The following is a 22,673-nucleotide window of genomic DNA, read 5'->3' on the forward strand; positions in this document are numbered from 1 at the left end:
TGGCAGTGTAGATCCAGTCCCAGACAACGGAAGTTACCTCGGTCAAATCCCTGCCCTAAGTCAAGGTTTTCTTATGCATCCTTAAAATAAAAATAAATGTTGATTTACCAGTTGATAACTGAGGCCCATTCTACACTTCCATATAATCCAGTTTATCAAAGCAGATAATCCACATTATCTGCTTTGAACTGGATTTTATGCGTCTACACTGCCATACAATCCAGTTCAAAGCAGATAATCTGGATTTTATTTGGCTGTATAGAAGGGGCCTGTTTCAATAGGTGTACTTTGGATGTAACCCTAGTGAGTATATTATGGTTTCAACCATTTTTTAATAAGATTTTTTTGCTGTTTTGGGATGCAACAATGGTGTCCCTGAGAAATGACCAATCAACCAACATTTAATTTAGTATTTCTAGCAAAGGCATTTAAAACAGTCAGCCAAAGCCTCTCTCTCTAATAATAATAATAATAATAATAATAATAATAATAATAATAATAATAATAATAATAACAACAACAATAACAACAACAACAACAACAACAACAACAAAACAATTACAGTAGAGTCTCACTTATCCAACATAAACGGGCTGGCAGAATGTTGGATAAGCGAATATGTTGGATAATAAGGAGGGATTAAGGAAAACCTTAATCCCTCCTTATTATCCAACATATTCGCTTATCCAACATTCTGCCAGCCCGTTTATGTTGGATAAGTGAGACTCTACTGTAATTGTTTTGTTGTTGTTGTTGTTGTTGTTGTTGTTATTGTTGTTGTTATTATTATTATTATTATTATTATTATTATTATTATTAGAGAGAGAGGCTTTGGCTGACTGTTTTAAATGCCTTTGCTAGAAATACTAAATTAAATGTTGGTTGGTTTCCTTAATCCCTCCTATTAAACATCAAATTAGGTTATGATTTTACAAATTAAGCACCAAAACATCATGTTATACAACAAATTTGACAGAAAAAGTACATCAATACATGGTAATGCTAGGTAGTAATTACTGTATTTACGAATTTAGCACCAAAATATCATGATGTATTGAAAACATTGTCTACAAAAATGCGTTGGATAATCCAGAATGTTGGATAAGCGAGTGTTGGATAAGTGAGACTCTACTGTATTATTATTATTATTATTATTATTATTATTATTATTACTTTATTACCCACCTCTCCCTGCAGCTCGAGGCAGGATAGAATATTATTAAAACAAGAGATACAACACTATTAAAAGACATACAACAAGATACACAGAGTTAAAATACAAGTTAAAATCCACTCATGAAATGCAGATTAAAATTCACAATTTAAAATAATCTCCTAAAAATCAGTTTAATTAGAAAGAATATTAGCTTACCTTTCTAAGTTATATTTCAGAATGCAGATACTTTTTAAAAGTTTGCCCTGATCTATGGAAACCTTTTATGAAACATGTTGGGCAAATTTTAGTAAACATACATAAGACACTTTGAAAACCACGCCGACCATTCTTTCTGTAAACATAGCTAGTGTGCTCAAAACAAACATACCTTTTCCTTTGATGGTGTAGAAAGCGACCGCTTCTCCTCTTGTCCAGAATATCTTGGCACGCTCTTTTTTGGGATGCGGCACAAAGAGAGCGTCGCAGGCCAGACTCCTCTCCAGCATCCCAAAAATGATGCAGTTCAGCACAAAAAGGACAATCCTTTCTGCAAATGTCTCGACCTTACAAGGCAAACCAAGTGAAGAGAGAGAGAATATAGGCAAAAATAGGTGGAAATTATTGCCAAATAAGAATTCAATTTTTTTTAATGCAGATGATTGACGCTGGATGAGAAGAGGTAAGGCATCCTGGATTTAAAGAAGGCAAGGCATTCTGCATTTGATTCTTCCCATCTAGTTTTGAATTTTTCCCGCTTGAAACATATTATACATGTAATTCTATTACACTTTTCTATCTGTTTAAGTAAATTCTGTTTTATTATTATTACTAGCTTGGGTACCCAACATTGCCTGGGTTATTTGAAAAAGTCAATATTTAATTGTACAAAATACATAAGGTTGTGGGTGAACTACAACTCACATCATGCTAGGTTAACCCTGAAAAACTCCATCAGTACTTAAAGTTTGTTATGTTGCGCAAGTTTGCTCTAGATGCATCATTGGTGGGATTCAGTGTGCTCTCTGTCTACAACTCCCACCATCGTAAGCCAGTGCCCTCAAACTCCTCCAGTAGGTTGAGGTAGTCACGGGGCTTCTGTGTGCCAAGTTTGATCCAGATCCATCATTGGTGGGGGTAAGTTTATCTGGTTATAGATGAACTATAACTCCAAGAAATTAAGGTCAAACCAAACCCCTCCAGTAATCAAATTTTGGCATATCAGGTCTGTGTGCCAAGTTTGGTCCAGATCCATGAGTGTTTGGGTTCACAGTGCTCTCTGGATGTAGGTGAACTACAACTCCCCCAAATCAAAATGAATTTCCCGCAAAGACCTCTGGTATTTTTTGTTGGTCATGGGGGCTCTGTGTGCCAAGTTTGGTTCAACTCCATCTTTGGTGAAGTTCAAAATGCTCTTTGATTGCAGGTGAACTATACATCCTAGTACCTACCACTCCAAAATGTCCAGGCCAATTCCCCTCAAAGCCCCGCAAATTTTGGCATATCGGGTATGCATGTCAAGTTTGGTCCAGATCCACCATTGTTAATAGTGCGCTCTGAATGTAGGTGAACTACAACTCCTATAGATCCCTCCAAAGACCTCCAGTATTTTTTGTTGGTCATGGGGGATCTGTGTGCCAAGTTAGTTCCAGGTCCATCATTGGTGGAGTTCAGAGTGCTCTTAGATTGCAGGTGAACTATAAATCCCAGTACCTACAACTCCTATAATTCATAGTGAATTCCTCCGAAACCTCTCTAGTATGTTCTGTTTTATCCGGGATTGGCCCCATGTAAGCCGCCCCGAATCCCTTCGGGGAAATGGAGGTGAGGTAAAGTATTATTATTACTATTTGAAACACAACAAGATGAGTCAACAGCAGACACTCTGCTGGCTGTTGAATTGGATCACACGTCGGACACTTCCCAAGTGTCTATTATTATTATTATTATTATTATTATTATTATTATTATTATTATTATTATTGTATGACACAGCAAACTAGATAGATATGCTGGATTTCGTATCACAAAATCACAAGTCGAACACTTCCCAAGTGTCTAGGACTGTGTGATGTATTTTCGGATGATGCGCGCAGATCCCAGTAGGGTGGCCTTTTTATTTATTTATTTATTTATTTTTCAAACTTATATGCCGCCACTCCCCTAGGGCTCGGGGCGGCTTACAAGAACCGGCTAAAATCAACAATTTAAAAACATCTTAAAACATCTTTAAAACATCTTAAAAAATATCTTAAAAACATCCTAAAAGCACCTTTTAAAACATCTAACAGAATGCAGTTGGCAGATCGTAATTTTGTCAATGCCTATTGTTTCCAAATTATTATTATTTACTGATCAATTCCATTGAAAATAATAGGAAAGAGTTAAGGGAGAAACAGTGGGTGGCTCATGCAAATTCTACACCAATGGAGAGAGTAAGAAACACTGGGATGTCTGTGGTGGAGGAAAAACAGAAAGTGGCAGGGCCTAAGTTCCCTGAAAGCACTAGATCCCATCTATTCTTGGAAGCTAAGCAGAGCTAGGCCTGATCAGTATTTACGTGGGAGACCAGCATGTGTGCTATATATCAGAGGAAGGAAATAGCAAATCATCTGAGTATTCCTTGCCTAAGAAAAACCTGTGGGATTTGTGGAGTCAGTGTTAGGATGACTTGAAGGCAGGCAGGCAGGCACATACTTATTTGGCATATAGATTGGACATTGATTAATTGGCTGATTAGCAGTAAGTATCCCCAGTCCGCTTTAGGCACGCAATTTTTGAAGGCTTACTGCCGACAGAGATAAATGGCTTCGAGTAAAATCCTCACCTGCCTCAGACCTTCCCGGAAAGGATCAGTCGTCTTCAGCACATCTTCAGTGAGCCACCAGGAATTGTGCAAATGCAATGCTAAAACTGGAAAAGGAAGGAACTTCTGTATAAACCGGTTCCAACAAAAGTACCTGCAGCTTTTTCAGAAATATGGCTATGCTATTGTTATCTCCTTATTATACTAATGAGTTGCAGTATATATATATTTTACTGCTAGCAAACCGGTTTGCTCCTCATGGGTTTGATTTGCTGTAAAACACAGTTATGTTCTACGTAGCGCCGTATTTCAAATGGGTTTCGCGTCTTCCTCAAAGCTTTCTTCGCTAACAAAAAACAGGAAAAAAGATTCCTAAAAGACCATTAAAAACTGTTACTAGGACAGTGAATAATATTATAAGGAACAGTGGATACAAAGCAACACAAGTGTGATACATTGTCTATCTGTTGTTGTAGTTATGGTCAATGTTCCCTCACTTATCACGGGAGATACGTTCCAGGATCACCCACAATAAGTGAAAATCCACGAAGTAGGGGCACTATATTTATTTTAATATTTATACATTATTTTAAAATATTGCATGATTGGACTTAACATCAGGGGAAACCTTTACCTTTACATTATTTTAGTAGTTATACACTATTTTAAGTCTTTATCAACCAATCATGTGTTGATAAATCGTCTCCTTCTCCTCCTGTTGCCGCTTGGGCTCCTTTTCGCTCCCTTCGGCTTCTCCTTCCTCCCTTCCTTAGGCTGGAAATTGTAATTTTTTAATGATTTATAATATTCTTTTAGAGTTTACTAAAAAATCACGAAACAGTGAATCCGCGAAAAGTGAACAACAAAGTAGTGAGGGAACACTGTATTACATATTGGATGGTTGACACTTGTTGAAACAAATGATTCTTGCCATTGATTTATTTGCTGTTTGTACTATAGTTGCCATTAATTTGCAGATGGCCTTATATGTTGTAAAATCTTGTTAAATTGTATTGCTTTGTATCACTTGTGTGTCTTACACACTGTCGCATTAGCACTGGTGTTTATTTTACTTATTCCCTTGTTTCCTGTTGTTTTGAGTTTCCCAGCTTTAACAACCTTACATAGACATCTGAAGTGCTATGGCCTGGATTATTCTGATTGTGGATCTGGATCTACACTGTTATTTAATGCAGTGTCAGAATACAAATTAACTCCATCGAACTGAAATACAGTAAGTCTACTATAGGTGAATTAAAGCCATGTTTTTTTTCTTCTACTGACATTTTTAAATTACATATTGTAAATATCCATGAGTGCATTTATCCTCGGCTTATAAACAGATTTGTAAATACTATTTTGAACATAAAGACGTTTTAAAACACCAGGGTGATGCTTAATGTGATTATAATAACAGTACGGCTGTCATGAAAAGCAGGATTACATAATTCCCAGTCCCAGGGCTGCCTCATGCAATGGCTGCAACCCAACATGCCCTCGGTGTAGCATTAATATGCGCATGAGGAGGTACAATGTACCAGCACTACATGCAGAGTAGCCACATTGTACCATAAATGTCAACGAGTGGATGCTACTGTTCAATGCCCATATATATTCTTTAGCTTTGGAGAGCATAGGGAAGAGATCCCTGTGGTGTTTCCTTTGCTGTCTGTGCCCCTCCCTGTTCAGAAGATTTCATTTCACTTTCTGTCCCTGTGAGAATTCGATTCTGGAAAATGTGGCTTGTTGTGGAAACAAGGTTTGGAGAGAAAGCTTCAATGGAGAAGACCTTTTCCCCAGGCGTGAATTTCCCTGCCTAGGAGTAGATTTTTCTCACTTCTGGTAGTCTCACCCCGATTCTTAATTATGCGTCATTTGTAAGTTAGGTTTTTGTAACTCGGGGACTGCCTGAATGTCTTTTAATAGTGTTTTGTCTCATGTTTTAATGATGTTGTATCCCACTTCAAGCCACAGAGGGAGGTGGTTATTACATTGTTTTTTATCATATCATCACCATCATCATTGCCAACATCATGTGGAGCCCTCAGTGACGCAACGCATTAAAGCACTAAGCTGCTGAACTTGCTGACCGAAAGGTTGAAGGCTTGAATCTGGGGAGCGGAGTGAGCGCCCGCTGTTAGCCCCAGCATCTGCCAACCTAGCAGTTAGAAAACATGCCAATGTGAGTAGATCAATAGGTACAGCTCCAGCAGGAAGGTAACAGCACTCCATGCAGTCATGCCGGCCACATGACCTTGGAGGTGTCTACGGACAATGCCAGCTCTTCGGCTTAGAAATGGAGATAAACGCCAACCCCCAGAGTCGGAGGCAACTAGACTTCATGTCAGGGGAAAACCTTTACCTTTACCTATCCCACCTCAAGCCATAGAGCAAAGCAGTTATTACATTAATTTTTATTATCATATCATCATTATAATCACCATAATGTAAATTGTGCTCCATTTGGATTACTATAGAACTGTTCAGCTGGTGAAGGAACATAATTTAAATTGGGGACACTTTACCAAAGATTTTGTCATTGGCTTTCATCTGTCACAGCGTTTAGCAGGAGACCATGGATTCCACTTGCTGGAGCCTTTATTCTCCGATCGCAACTCTGGCCACAATGACTTCAGAAGCAACAGTGAAAAAGACAAACTTCTCTTACCTATTACATGGATTCCAAACTTTTCTACCTTTTTAAATAATCCAGCAGAACACCATTATGACACACAGTGTTCCGGGGAACTGCAAGGGGGGCTTTTTGTGACCAATACTCATTAAAAAGTTGACTCTTCTTCATTATTGCAGGTTGGCGGCAGAAAGTAGTGTGTTCCTTTGTTCCACTGAACACCTTACGACAAAGCGTTGCCATGCCGCAATCATCTTAAATTGAATTTAAAGGAGATGTCAACTTTAACATTTCTAGACATGGTGATTGTAAAATAAATGGAAGGCGGCCGTACAATGTGCTCTCAATGTTCCTAAACTAACAAAAGCTCCAAGGATGGCAACTCACGACATACCTGAGAGAACTGCTAAGGAGTTCAATAATGAAGAAGGCATTAAGCTGGGTTATGGATTAAAACGCAAAAAGCATGAACAAAATAGAAAGATAAAACACAGGGAGCATAACAATCCCTTCATTTTCTTACCTTATGCAGACAAAACATTGTCACGCAGGTGAGAAACAGCTTCTATAAAAGAGCATTTGCTGAGAGCGAGACGTTTCAACTGCTTTTCAAATTTATGTGAGATTGGAGAAATTTTGTAAGATTCATGAATATTTATCAGAGTGAGTTTATGACAACCTCAGCACTGCCCAAAAAACTGGGAGTAGCTATTTCAGTTAACTACTTCTACACCCAAAACACGCAACTGGCTTGGAAGATATGTGGGGGCATAATCACTACATTTTGGGAGGCAGCTTATTACTATTTGTAGTAATAGTAATAGTAGTATTAACTTTATTTATGCCCCACTTTTCTCCTTGGGGACTCGAGAAGGCCAGAGAGAAGCCTTTTTTGTTTTCTAAAACAGAAGGTGAATTTTCAATCACATCGTGTTGTACATAAAAAGGGTATCACCATTGCTGAAAATGCCCTTAATTTGGGGGCAGAAAATCATTTTTTTTATTCTATTTTGTTCTCTTTACAGGGAATGCAGAGTGGAGATGCAGCCCTTCATGGTCTCTTAAGGAGCCTTAGTTTCCAACCATTGTCCAGCTCTGATCTAGCCAATGCCAACGTGTCAATCTACACCTTTGTCCAAGAAGAGAAAGGTTTTGTATACACAGGAGCTTAATCTATCCAAGAAAAAAAAACTAAAAGAAGGGCTTGCCCTTGCCTTATCTATGCAGTGGACTTAAAAATGAGTATATAGGCAATCCCCAAGTTATAAATACCCGACTTCCAAACGGCTCCTAGTTAAGAGACAACAGAAAGTGAGAGTAGTCTACCCCTAGGAATGAAGGGAAATTCATTCTTGAAAGAGTTATTATCGTGGGGAAAAGGGGTCTCCACTGGAGCTTTAGCACCAATCCAATGATCACAAGGACAGAAAGTGATGGAAATCTTCTAAACAGGGGCACAGACAGCAAAACAAACACCACAGGGATGTTAACACTTCCCTATGCTATCCAAAGCTCATATATTAATATAGACACACATACATACACTTGGCTGGAGTTACACTTTTAAAATGTGCCTATTTCGGCATACATGCAAATACAACTTAAGAACAAACCTACTGAACCAATCTTTTCGTAACTTGGGGACTGCATGTACGAGGGTTGAATGAAAAGTAATGCCTCCACCTTCATAACTCCTCAACAGTTGGCAGTACTGGTATGCGGCAGGTACTGGCTTGTTCAGTAGACTTTCCTCTATACTTCCATTTGGCAGGAAGCCTTAGCATTGAATGGTTGTGTTGTTAAAGTGCAAAGTATGGAACCCTGCACAGACGGGCGGTCAATGCGACTTAAGCAATGTGCAGTCACTGAATTCTTGACAGCAGAAGGTGTCACCCCAAAGGAGATTCATCAGAGAATGCAAGCTGTTTAGGGTGATTGTGTTAATGTGAGTCCTGTGCGCCACTGGACAAGTAAGTTTAAAGATGCTGAGGTGGGAACATCTGACTTGCGTGACAAACAAAGAGTTGGACGTCCTGCGACAGCAACCACTGAGTTTCACAAGCAAAAGGTTGACAGATTGATTCAGGACAATTGTCGTATTAGAGAAAAATTTCGAGCATAATCGGCATTTCACAGGAACGTGTGGGTCACATTATTGCTTTGCTTGGCTATCGGAAGATCTATGCACGATGGGTCCTGTGAGATGCTGGTTGCGGAAACAGAATGTCGACTTCTTCCATGACGGCTTCAGAAAACCTGTTCATTGTTGGCATAAATGTATCAAATTGTCTGGTGATTATGTGGAAAAGTGAATAGTGGTAGTTAAAGAGCACATTCTAAGGATTATTTCTGCGTTTGATTTATTAAAATATTCCCATCCAAACCCAAGTAACAAAGGTGGAGGCATTACTTTTCATTCAACCCTTGTATATGATAGAAATGTGGAACATCTTGCGGGGAATTCCTTTACGGCCTCCTATCCAGCTTCCCATTCGGCACCAACTTCCCTTAGCCACAGAGGTAATATCTATTTTTTCCAATCATTATCTGAGGCATAGTGAAGAAAAAGAAGGGGGAGGAAAGAATACACTAACCTGAAGTTTTGTCTTGGGGGTCAGTTAAAACCAGGATCTTACATTTACTGTCTTCTCTGTAGAGAGGGAGGAAGTGCATCAGGGAAGCCTCTAGTTGAACCTATGATTAAATATGTTATTTACATTCATAATACCCATACCCAAAGTGTAGTGCTGACACAAAGTAGAAAAAGAGCAAAATTATCATCATTACCCTGTGATTTTCAAACCACTCTTTCTAGAAATGGTCTTTTATTGAACTCTCCGATAAGTGATTATATGCTCAAAGTAAAGGAACCTAAGAACCATAATGTCTGAAATGTTTATTGAAAGCAATCTACTCTCTGTACACAGAGGCTTAAACTTTAGATCCTTGACCTCTGTCTGCAAGGACATGCACACAGCCTGGTTGCACATCGCATGCCACTTCTAAAATAATACAATCTGGGAATTGCCTTACATTGAACTCCAACATGCCATTGTACACGCAAAGGAAAGCAATCTAAGAATCATACTGTCTCTGTTGTGCAATTCATTCCTTCAATTTTTTTCATCAGAGGATTGCCTTGGTTTCAAAACAGAAATAAGAAGCACTGAAAATGGACAATGTTGACAATCAGGAATGGTGGCAATGCAATGAATTTTTTGACTAAATTGCCTTCCAAAAATTAGGGTGCACATTAGATGCACACAATATGGCAAATACATTTTTGAGTTTCTGGGTTTGGAAAATTGAGGTGCACATTAGATTCGATGGCACATTAGATTCGAGGCAATACGGGTAAGTTGCTCAAAATAGGTGGGTTTTTTCTCCTTGTCAGGAGTGACCTAAGAAACTACAAGTCACTTCTAATGTGAGAGAACTGGCTGTCTGCAAGGATGTTGCTCAGGGGACACCCGGATGTTTGATGTTTTACTATCCTTGTGGGAGGCTTTTCTCATGTCACCGCATGGTGAGCTGGAGCTAACAGAGGGAGCTCACCCACTCTCCCTGGATTTGAATCGCTTACCTGTCAGCAGTTCTGCAAGCACAAGAGTTTAACGCACTGCACTACCAAGGACTCCTCTCAAAATAGGTAATCAGTTATTACTTCAAGTCACAGGGAGTGGCGTGCAATATATTCATTTATTATTATTATCAATATTATCATTAGCCTTGTGACTTGAAGGTTGGGTTGCTGACCTGAAGGCTGCCAAGTTGGAATCCAACCCGGGGAGAGTGTGGATGAGCTCCCTCTATCACCTCCAGCTCCACAAGGATGGTAAAAATATCAAAACATCCAGGCATCCCCTGGGCAATGTCCTTGCAGACAGCCAATACTCTCACAGCAGGAGCGACTTGCAGTTTCTCAAGTCGCTCCTGACATGAAAAAAAAAAATCACTATTATTAATGTTATTTTATGATCTGGCTCAGCAATGAGCAACTCAGTCACTGGGCAATATACAGGAAAAGCTTGCAACTTTATTGCCAACCAGAACATGACTAGCCAGGACACATGAGGAAGATCTATAGCTGGTCCACTTCAAGCCTCAAGAAAGGAGAGTTCAACCATTTGCAAGACCTCAAATCCACCTTGGAAATCTTTAGAGCAACCAACACCACAGAACAGACCCACTGCCCCAGTAATTGGGATCTACCTGCTGCAAATGGATTACTGATCATCTATGTAAACCGTTGGACCTGTAAAGTCAGTTCATGGAAACTTGAGTCAGTGTTCCCAGCACTGAACAAAGTAGGATCTAACCACACTTCCAGAGTCTAGTTTGTTAACTGTGGTTTAAACAAAACGAATTCCCGTATACATACATAACAAGGGACTGCAGCTTATGCCAAACCGCAAACCAAAGCTTTACATTTGCTCCCTTCGTACACGAAGGGATAAGAGCGCAAATCCAAAGCTTACAATGGCAGGTTTTTACAACAGACAGCAGTGGTTTCTCGTCCAGTACAAACCCAACCAGGATAATATTAAACATTTAATGCTGTAAAATGAAATATGAGGGCAGTGAGGTTAGATTCCCTATACTGAATAGCAATACTATTATATAAATTTCAAGGAAATCAGGTAGAATATGTTTTCCATTGATGATACATTAGGTAAAGGAGTTGAGACAAGTGTGAATAAAATTATATAATATCTCCTGAGCCCCATTATTAAATAGATTGAGTATCTCTCATTGAAAAAGATAAGACTATTGCTCATCTGTACATTTCTAAAGGAAAATATTAAAATGGCACCAATGTCAATCAAACAACACCCCCAGAAAAAAGTCAGGTTGAAACTGGTGAGTTAGCAAGTTTGAAGTGGGGGAAATGAAGATTTTTATTTATGTATATATTTATTTTACGTCTTGGGTGTACTTCATCTGAGTGTCATCTTCTATTGCAGCATTAGGTGAAACTGCTAATTTTCTTTGATTCTCAAGACATATATAAAACCATATATATTTCTCACTGCCATATATAAAGCAGTTTCAGAATGAGTTTAACTGCATTGAACTGGATAACATGAATCAACACTGCCATATAATGCAGTTCAGTGCAGGCTGGCATTTTTCCGAATGAAGTAGAGAGTAGGCTTGATCGATCCATGAAAAATTTGATTCTAAACTCGTTTCAAAACTAGAGGGGGCAGTTTTTCGTTTTTGTTGCTAATAACGAATTTGGCCCCCAAAATTTTTCGAAATTAACGAAAATTCGTTATTTTCTAAATTAATTCGTTAATGGCGGACGCGCATGCGCGGTGGCCCAAAAACAGCCCGAAGGGGGGGGGGACTTAGGGGGCTCTCCCGCCCTCATTTTTTGAGTGATCTTCTTCAAACTTGGTACAGTGGTAGAACACATTTAACACTGATAGCTCACCAAAATGTGGAACGTTTCCCTTATCTTCTGATTTTTGGCAAATTTTCATAGCTTTTATAATAAACCATTTTTTAATAATTGCAGAAATCTGTTCCTGGTTTGAAAGTCTTATTTCCTGTTAAATTGGGTTGTCTTTACTGTGAAAGTCATTGTTCTACTTCAGAAACTTTGTTTTTGTGGCTGAAACTTTGTTAAATTGGTGTGTGTGTGATATATATTGTGTATATATATATATATATATATATATATATATAGTCCCTGCTTGTGTGTGTGTGTGTGTGTGTGTGTGTGAGTGTGTGTGTGTAGGTAAAGGTAAAGGTATCCCTTGACGTTAAGTTCAGTCATGTCTGACTCTGGGGGTTGGTGCTCATCTCCATTTCTAAGCCCAAGAGCCAGTGTTGTCCATAGACACCTCCAAGGTCATGTGGCCGGCATGACTACATGGAGTGCCATTACCTTCCCAGAAACACCCAGAAAATGGGAATTCCAGACAGGAAACAATCAGGGCCAGCTAATACCTCCCAACAAAGGATTCCCCCAGGTAGGAAGCAGCCAGGCTTTGAAGCTGCAAGGCTATTCAATGCTAATCAAGGTGACCAATTGCAACATTCACACTTGCCTCCCACAGACAAGAGTTCTTTCTCCCACTCTGGACCTTCCACAGATATATAAACCCCACTTGCCTAGCTTCGCACAGACGTCAAAACCTCTATGTCTGCCACAGATGTGGGTGAAACGTCAGGAGCGAATGCTTCTGGCACATGGCCATAGAGCCCGGAATACATACCACAACAGTGTGATCCCGGCCATGAAAGCTTTCGACAACACAACCACAGTATCCATTCAAGTTCATGTAGCGTGGTATGGACTGGAGACCTGTATTGGGGGGAGGGAGGGTGCGAATCTGGGCCCCTGGGAGCAGCCGAGGACGGGCCTGGCCCACACCCCCTCGCATCCCGGGCCTCTTCCTCCTCACCGCCGGGCCCCTCTCGGTCTCTCCAGGCCTGAGCTGAGGCGAGGCGGCGGCCATTTCCCCCCTCCGTCTTCCTCCTCCTCCTCGGCCTCCTTCCCCCTCGCCCCCTCCCATTGGCTGAGGGGCAAAAGGAAAGGAGTTTGGGTGATTTGCAAAAGCTTTTTTTTCTTAACGAAAAAAACGAAGAAATAAGAAAAAACGGCCTCTCGCGATTCGAAACCGCGATATCCAGACGTGTGGACAACCAAGGTTCTATATTGCTTCAAAACAAACGAAAATAACGAATTAATAACGGGTAACGGGAAAATCGAATTATTTGAGCAAGCCTAGTAGAGAGTAGTTGAGGATTGGGTCATCCATAGGGAGACCAAGGTGCTTGTTTATAAAGCTATGTTCCTCCCAATCCTGTTCTACACCTGCAAAACATGGACCATCTACAGATATCACTCTCAACTGCTGGAACAATTCCATCACTGTTGACTCCCAAAACCCCTGCAAATCTCTTGGGAAGACAGGTGGACAAATGTCTGTGTGCTGGATGAAGCAAAGACCACCAACATTGAAGTGATGCTCCTACGCCATCAACTCCGCTGGATTAGCCACGTTGTCCAAATGCCCAATCACCATCTCCCAAAGCAGTTATTATACTCCCAATTCAAGAACGGAAAACAAAAGATTGGTGGACAGGAAAAGATATTGAAAAATGGGCCTACTTTTAAAATGGTGGCACAGACACTGAGAGAGAACTGGGAAGCCCTGGCCCTTGAGGGTCTAACTGGAAGTCAGCTGTGACCAACAGTGCTGTGGAATTCGAAGAGGCACAAATGGAGGGTGGGAGGGAAAAATGTGTCAAGAGGAAGAAGGTATGTCAAGCCAACCCTGACCAGGACCGCCTTCCATTGGAAACTGATGTCCTCACTGCAGAAGAACATGCAGGTCATGAATAGGGCTGTACAGCCATATGTGACACAACACATACAGGACCATTACAGGACAACAAGGGATCACCTAGTTTTATCAAGTAAGTAATTAGTACTTACTTGAGGGGCCGGGCTGTGGCGCAGCTGTTGAGCAGCTGCCTTAAATCACTCTGACCATGAGGTCATGAGTTCGAGGCCAGCCCGTGGCGGGGTGAGCACCCGTCAATTAAAAATAAAAAATAGCCCCTGCTCGTTCCTGACCTAGCAACCCGAAAGATAGTTGCATCTATCAAGTAGGAGATAAGGTACCACTTATAAAGTGGGGAGGCAAGATTAACTAATTTACGACCTGGAATGAGGAAGTGCCGTCAGTGTGGATGATGAAGCAGCTGCTCCCCCCTGTGGCCAGAATCGAACATCCCCTCAGAAGAAGGTTAACTTGCCTCTGCGTGTGTCTCTCAGTCTCTGTTTGATGTGTTTATGGGCATTGAATGTTTGCCCTATGTGTGTTATAATGTGATCCGCCCTGAGTCCCCTTCGGGGTGAGAAGGGTGGAATATAAATACTGTAAATAAATAAATAGTATATAATGCAGTTTCATAATGCAGTTTAACTGCATTGAACTGGATAACAAGAGCCAACACTGCCATACAATGCAGTTCACTCCAGGATGGATCTACACTGCCATATAATGCAGTTTCAGAATGCATTCTGAAACTGCATTATATGAGGGAGATGGGGGGTGGTGGTGGGGGAAGAGAAGGGATCTATGTTAATTGCTGTAATAGCATGTTTTATGCATGTGTCTTTGTTTGATGTTTTTATAGTTTTAATGGTTTTAATCTACAGTTGTATGTATTATATTTAGATATGTGATATATTTTTATATATATGTAAGGCATTGAATTTTGTCATTTATTATGTTGTAAACCGCTTTGAGTCCCCCCAGGGGTGAGAAAAGCGGTATAGAAATCCAGTTAATAATAATAATAAATAATATGCTGGTGGGTCCAGCTGCAGTTAAATTGCATCCTGGAGCTGCATTATCTGGCAGTGTATCTGTGGCCTCAGTTCATCTTCTTTTCAGTCTTCCACAACAGAATGGAGTTCCAGGCCTTCGGAAACTACACATCTGTCACATCTGGGAGGAGAGAATAATAGCGACCCAAACAATGGGGTTCCTTATAATACAGCCAACATATCGGCCTAGTGTTTCCACAAATACCTGCTCTACTCCTAGAGTGTGACAACGCAGCGAAGACATCAGAAATAACCCTTGGTTTTGGACCATTAGCTGCAGAAATGCAAAGACCTTGGGAAGCAAGGGCAAGGCTGCATCCTCAGCTCACTCCATTGTGTCTCGCTCTTGCAGGGAGGGACGCAGTGTCACTTAGCGTGCTAAGCCTCTCCGCCTGCCCTCTCCGTCTCAGCAGCAGATGGGAGGCCAGCACTGGCTGCATCCAGGCACGACAGGTTGAGCTAAGGACAGAACAACAGCCTTCACCCTCTTGTCCTCCCACACACACACTCACACATGCCCCAGTTGTTCGATTTAGCCTCTCACGCAGTTCGGTTCTTGGGACACTAGAGGGCATAGCAAGAGTATTTTAAGGCAGGCTGCCTTTGCTTTTTTGGGATACCTCCCTGGTTCCCAACATAGGGTGCTTGGCCCACAAGCGGGCAATTAATTTTTAAAGAGGGCAATTAATTTTTAACACGCTGCGGTGGCGCAGCGTGTTAAAGCGCTGAGCTGCTAAACTTGCTGACCGAAAGGTTGCAGGTTCGAATCTGGGGAGAAGAGTGAGCGCCCACTGTTAACCTCAGCTTCTGCCAACCTAGCAGTTCAAAAACATGCAAATGTGAGTAGATCAATAGGTACTGCTGTGGCGGGAAGGTAATGGCGCTCCATGCAGTCATGCCGGCCACATGACCTTGGAGGTGTCTACGGACAAAGCCGGCTCTTCGGCTTAGAAATGGAGATGAGCACCAACCCCCAGAATCGGACACAACTGGACATTAAGTCAGGGGGAAAACTTTACCTACCATGCCTCTAAGCAAGTGAGGCATGCTTCTAAACAAAAAGAATGGATAAGTTGTACTTACTTTCTCTCTTCCTGGAACAGAGAAAAGCTCAGGAGCGAAGGATGATTCCTCTAATAGTTTTCCATAGTATTCCATGGCTGTCCCTGCTATCACTTCAGGATTTGTTCCTTTCATATCCACTGGATACAGGAGACCTAAGAGGAAGGGAAATGTGAAATATTGATATGTTAATGTAAACTGCTCAGATCTGTATGAATGAGAAAATGTTCTATTAGTGCCAATTTCTGCTGCCAAGGATCTCCATTGGTTGTAAGCTAACCCCAGCAACCACATTATTCAGGGAATGTCCCCATTTGTTTCAAGAAGACTGGGCAAAACCTTCAAACTATTTGACCAGGGACAAAAGCACGTTAAAAAAGTTCAAAGCAGATAATGTGGATTATGTGCTTTGATAATCTGGATCATATCCCAGTCTAGAAGATGACCGTATGACGTGAATCTAATGCGTACCTTAATTTAGGTGAGGTCGTTTAGCCCAAAAAAGTGAACATCACAATGGAGTAAATGTGGTGTATATATATAGAGAGAGAGGTGGACCTGCAAACACTGAGGTCAAAAGCAATTTAAGGTTTCACATGCCATTATCAGCAGCTTTAATTCAAACTTATGAATAGTCAGGGCAATTCTTTTAAAATTAATACTGTAAGGTGTACTCACACAACTTCTAAACTGCCAACATGGTAAGTTGCGATTGTTGAAAACTTTGAAGGCAATGTGCAGAGGAGATTGTGCCAAAAAACAGCAACAAGCAAAAACCAGTCTGATTCTACTTTCAAAAGCCAAACGGATAAGAAGGTTATCAACAAAGGCAGATGAGGGTTTCTCCGCAAAGGTAGCCTACAACCATGCAGGGGTTATATTTGGAGCGAGAGGCCTCCTGCATTTGAGAGATTCCAGACATTCCCGCCTTTGCATTTCTGCAGAGTTGAAAAGACCGACTACGGTCTTAAATAGCCCAAGCTGGTAAACAAGTCCAGGATCACACACACCGATTCTACAGCAGCAATGTCAACAAAGGCCTTTACCGGTAGGTAGCAGCCTCAGGCCTTTTACATGTCTTCATTCATGTGGAAGGGAATATCTCTCTTCATGCTGTAGGAAATGTAAATCGCTCTCCAAGATTTTTCTGCTATTCTGGCAAAGATAGCTTTTTTAAAAAAGTTAGGGGACTGAGAAAACTTTCTTAAATACCATTTGACAGAAAGGTGCAAGGAAAATGCCTGGCTCGATAGCAGTACATGTGAAAAAGATCTTGAGGTCCTTGTGGACAACAAGTTAAATATGAGCCAACAAGGTGATGCGGCGGCTAAAAAAGCCAGTGTCTAGATCAGAGGTCCCCAAACAAAGGCCCGTTAGCGGTCATTTACCACACCGCTGTCCTAAACTTTAAACTTAGGGTGAACGACTGAAACGACTTGAAGGCACACAACAACAAAAATCCTAATTTTGGACTTTTTTCATAATAGTCCGGCCGCCCAAACAGTCTGAGGGACCGTGAACCATGAACTTCTTTAAAAGTTTGAGGACCTCTGGTCTAGATCCAGGGAAGTCGTGCTACCCCACTAATTCTGCCTTGGTCAGATCATACCTGGAATCACACTGTGTCCAATTCTGGGCACCGCAATTGAAGGGAGATGTTGACAAGCTGGAATGTGTCCAGGGGAGGGTAACTAAAATGATCAACGGTCTGGAGAACAAGCCCTATGAAGAGCGGCTTAAAGAGTTGGGCATGTTTAGCCTACAGAAGAGAAGGCTGAGAGGAGACATGATTATTGCCATGTAAAAATATGTGAGGGGAAGTCATAGGGAGGAGGGCGCAAGCTTATTTTCTGCTGCCCTGGAGACCAGGACACGGAACAACGGCTTCAAACTACGGGAAAGGAGATTCCACCTGAACATTAGGAAGAACTTCCTCACTGTGAGAGCTGTTCAGCAGTGTAACTCTCTGCTCCAGGTGTGTGGTTGAGTCTCCTTCTTTGGAGGCTTTTAAGTAGATGATGGATGGCCATCTATCAGGGGTGCTTTAAATGCAATTTTCCTGCTTCTTGGAAGGGGGTTGGACTGGATGGCACACAAGGTCTCTTCCAACTCTATGATTCTATGAAAAGTAAAAACTATTACGTAGAGTCTTATCCAAGCTAAACGGGCCAGCAGAACCTTGGATAAGCGAATATCTTGGATAATAAGGAGGGATTAAGGAAAAGCCTATTAAACATCAAATTAGGTTATGATTTTACAAATTAAGCACCAAAACATCATGTTTTACAACAAATTTGACAGAAAAAAGTAGTTCAATATGTTGTAACTACTGTATTTACGAATTTAGCACCAAAATATCATGATATATCGAAAACATTGACTACAAAAATGCGTTGGATAATCCAGAGGCTTGGGTAAGCGAAGCTTGGATAAGTGAGACTCTACTGTACTATGATTATTATGTTTATTTATATCCTGCTTTTTCTCTCCACAAAGGAGACTCAAAACAGCTTACACTAAAAGTATTTCAATAAGGAAGGACAGCCATTAAGAATGTTATTAAGCAGATCTAATATACTGCCTTAATTCTACATCTCCAGTGTTAATTACAGGGCCACTTAAAGTATATTTTCTACTAATCAATCAAGGACAAACAAATTAACTGTAAGCATATGCACTAAAGGCAGAGGAAAATGTTTTAATTGTATGGTTCAATGTGTTTCTGAAATGTTCTGAGGTTGGAAATTAAGTGGAGATTTTATTACTAGAATGAGAGAGAGAAAAACCCAACTTCGAGGAACAGTAACGGCTTGATTTCGGAGCAGAAAATTGACTTCAGCTTTGCATAAACAATGCCATACCTTTAAGCCTCCTGACAGACAGTTGGGCTTGGAAAACAACGCTCAATCTGAAAGCAGAGCCTATTAAAAAGCATAATGTTTCTAAACAGCATCTGTTATGTACTAATAAGCATTACTTAAAGGACACAGGCCTTTAATTGCTTCCAAACGTGCACTTAGTAAAAAAAAAAACACACACACACACACACACACTGAAAGCCACAAGGCAATTTTAACCAAAAACATCACATGACCCCACAGGAATCCGCGTAATACAAAAGGTTTTTCGTTTAATTTGGCTGGACGTTGCACCGCCCCAACAAAAGTGCCTGGACGCTGCTTTTTTTTTTCTTTGCAAATTCTATGAAAACGTTTGCAGAGCTTCCCAAGAATGAATGACAAAGAATGACATCACAGTGTTTTGCCATCTGTTGCAAGCAAAACTACATTGCTTAGGCTGGCCCCCAAAATGGAGTTTCGTACATTACAAGTGCAATTTTTAATGTGTATTTAAGTTAAGTCTACGGAGGGGGAGTTATGAATGTTTACGTCCATTCATGGAAGCGGTTGGCAGTTCGAATCCGCGAGACTGGGTGAGCTCCCGTCTGCCAGCACTAGCTTGCGAGGACATGAGAGAAGCCTCCCAGCAGGATGGTAACACATCCGGGCATCCTCTGGGTAATATCTCTGTAGACGGCCAATTCTCTCACGTCAGAAGCGACTTGAGTATGTTCTCAAGTTGCTCCTGACACAATAAAAAAATCTAACTCTTCTATCATCTATCACTGATCTATATATCATTTATCAATCTATCATCTATCTACTTATCTATCTACCTATCATCAATCAATTTACTGATCTATCAATCATCTATCTATTTTATCTATCTTCTGTCTATATCTATCATTTATCTAATGCTCCTATCTATCATTGATCTATTGATCATTGATCACCTATAGACTGATCTATCTTCTATCTGTATCTATTATTTATCTATCTAACTCTCCTATCTATAATCTATAATTGATTTATTGATCATTGATCATCTATAGACTGATTTATCTTCTATCTATATCTATCATTTATCTAACGCTCCTATCTATCATCTATCTATCATTGATCAATCAATTATTGATAATCTATAGACTGATCTATCTTCTATCTATATCTATCATTTATCTAGCTAACTCTCCTATCTATCATCTATCATTGATCTATCAATCATTGATCATCTATAGACTGATCTATCTTCTATCTATAATCTATCATTTAGCTATCTAACTCTCCTATCTATCATTGATCTATCATTGATCTATCTATCTATCTTATATTTATCATGTATTTATCTACCTACCTACCTACCTATCTATCAGGTAACGGGAGATTATTTCTTCCTAATATTCATTGGTCATGCTTTCAGAGGAATGTGGGGAATCATTTAAAAACCCAATTTATTGTTTGATAGGCTATATGAACTGGATTTAGGGGGCTAATATTTAAACGAGTACCTTTGAACTCATGAGAATATGTCTGCATGTTATTTACCTGGATTTAAAAGGACTTAAGAGTCCCTTGTGTTCACTGTATTTTAATCTTTGTTCTGTGGGTTTATGTATATACGTATTTGTAGATATACATTTTGATCTGTGTATTTTATTTAATATTTATGATGATGTGTTTCAGCGAGGTTGTAATCCGCCTCAAGCCAAGAGGAGGGGCGGGTAAGAAATAACATTGCTGTTGTTGTTGTTGTTGTTACTGCTGCGCAAATCTAGTGTCTTTGAATCTTATGAGGTCAAATCTTATGAATCCAATGCAGTTCTTTGGGTTCAGCAAAGGACAAGAGGGATCCTCTCAGCTCTGCAGGAGTCTACAGTATACCACGCAGCGTGGACAAGTCTACGTAGGAACCACCAAACATAAATCAAGGAACATGAAAGGCACTGCAGGCTAACTCAACCAGAGAAGTCCACCATAGCAGAGGACGTCATGAACCAATCTGGACACAGCATATTATTTGGGAACACAAAAATGCTGGACCACTCTAACAACCACCATGTCGGACTACACAGAGAAGCTATTGAAAGCCACAAGCATATGGACAATTTCAACAAAAAGGAGGAAACCATAAAAATCTGGCTACCAGTATTAAAAATAGTCTAATATCAGGACAGTTAATAAAGAACAACACTCAGAAAAAGAGGAATTCAAGATATGAAACAATCAGGGCCAGCTAACACCTCCCAACAAAGGATCCCCCAGCCAGGCTTTGAAGCTGCAAGACTATTCAATGCTAATCAAGCTGGCCAGTTGCAACATTCAGACTTGCCTCCAGCAGACAAGAGTTCTGTTGGAAATAGCAACCTCCCAAGCCTCTCAATATTTGTTAAAATATATATTTGCTAACCTGTATTCTATGTGTATGTTGACTTGCCAATTTGTACCTCTTTGGTGTGGGCGGAGTAATAGACATGTGATTGTACGGAGCATGTGCAGACTCAGAACTCCATTTTGTACTCAGTATGTGTTTGGTTTTCAATGAAAGCAGGTGTGTATGTCTGCTCTACCCCTCAGCGAAGGTGGATACGTGTATGTTGCTCTTTTGCACTTCAATATAGAAGTATGCTTATGGATTTCAGTGAGTACAAGCGTACTTAAAGACTATGGACTTTGGATTAAGAATGATACCCTGTGTACTCAACACAGAGAAGCCACATCCTATGTGTAATTGAACTTCAATAAGAAATGTGTCTGTTTCTGAATTAATACAAGGTGTTTATGCATAAACAAAATATCGTATTTTTCAAATAAGGCTTTTTTAAAATCAATGAGTGCATATTGTAAACTAAGAGGTTTCAAGGGAATGTATATCTTTTGGGCAAACTGCAACTGCAAACAAACATCTTTAAAACTTTGCTAACCAAATATATATATTTTTGTAGTGGCATGTGTTACATGATTCTTCAGTTTAACAGCTGAGTTACCTGTGTGCCATTACATGTATATATGTTAATAACACCTGTTCAAAGAGTTGACTTCTAACAAGGTCATGCTTTTTTGACTAGTGGTTTTCAAAAGATGGTTTCCACATGTTCTTGGAGATTCACATTTGCCAAAAGGATATGGTCCCAGAGACTGGGTGCAGTTATTTTCCAATAGGTTATGCAATAGGTTATGCAATTGTTTCCTGTCTGGAATTCCCCTGTCTTCTGAGTGTTGTTCTTTATTTACTGTCTTGATTAAGAGGTTTTTTTAATACTGGTAGCCAGATTTTGTTTATTTTCATGGTTTCCTCCTTTCTGTTGAAATTGTCCCCATGCTTGTGGCTTTCAATGGCTTCTCTGTGTTGTCTGACATGGTGGTTGTGTAGAGTGGCCCAGCATTTCTGTGTTCTCAAATAATATGCTGTGTCGTGGCCAGCTAACACGGCCCGACAAAGGATTCCCCCAGGCAGGAAGCAGCCAGGCTTTGAAGGTGCAAGGCCCAGACAGGAAGCAGCCAGGCTTTGAAGATGCAAGGCCATTTAGTGCTAATCAAGGTGGCCAATGGCAACACTCTCTGTGTAATCTAACATGGTGGTTGTTAGAGTGGTCCAGCATTTCTGTGTTCCCAAATAATATGCTGTGTCAGGGCCAGCTAACACTTCCCGTCAAAGGATTCCCCTAGGCAGGAAGCAGCCAGGCTTTGAAGCCGCAAGGCCATTCATTGCTAATCAAGGTGGCCAACTGCAACATTCACAATTGCCTCAAGAAGACAAGAGTTCTTTCTCTCACACTGGACATTACTCTACAGATATATATATATATATATAGAGAGAGAGAGAGAGAGAG

At 40.4% G+C, this 22,673-nt stretch overlaps 1 protein-coding gene across 2 annotated transcripts in view; it reads right to left on the reverse strand.

Moving 5' to 3' along the window:
* fam169b (Protein FAM169B) overlaps positions 1–22,673 on the reverse strand; it is a 203,607-nt gene that overhangs the window by 176,357 nt on the left and 4,577 nt on the right. For both annotated transcript variants that reach the window (XR_010000924.1, XM_062963269.1), the window contains exons 2-5: positions 16,025–16,158; positions 9,186–9,285; positions 3,981–4,066; positions 1,545–1,719 (exon numbers count right to left, since the gene is read on the reverse strand). Coding sequence is in view for 1 of the 2 variants with exons in the window: in XM_062963269.1 (XP_062819339.1) it covers positions 1,545–1,719; positions 3,981–4,066; positions 9,186–9,285; positions 16,025–16,158 (495 nt within the window). In the remaining variant the exon portion in view is untranslated. The remainder of the gene's footprint in view (positions 1–1,544; positions 1,720–3,980; positions 4,067–9,185; positions 9,286–16,024; positions 16,159–22,673) is intronic.

This window comes from Anolis carolinensis, unplaced genomic scaffold (genome assembly GCF_035594765.1).
Source record: "Anolis carolinensis isolate JA03-04 unplaced genomic scaffold, rAnoCar3.1.pri scaffold_11, whole genome shotgun sequence".
NCBI lineage: Eukaryota > Metazoa > Chordata > Lepidosauria > Squamata > Dactyloidae > Anolis > Anolis carolinensis.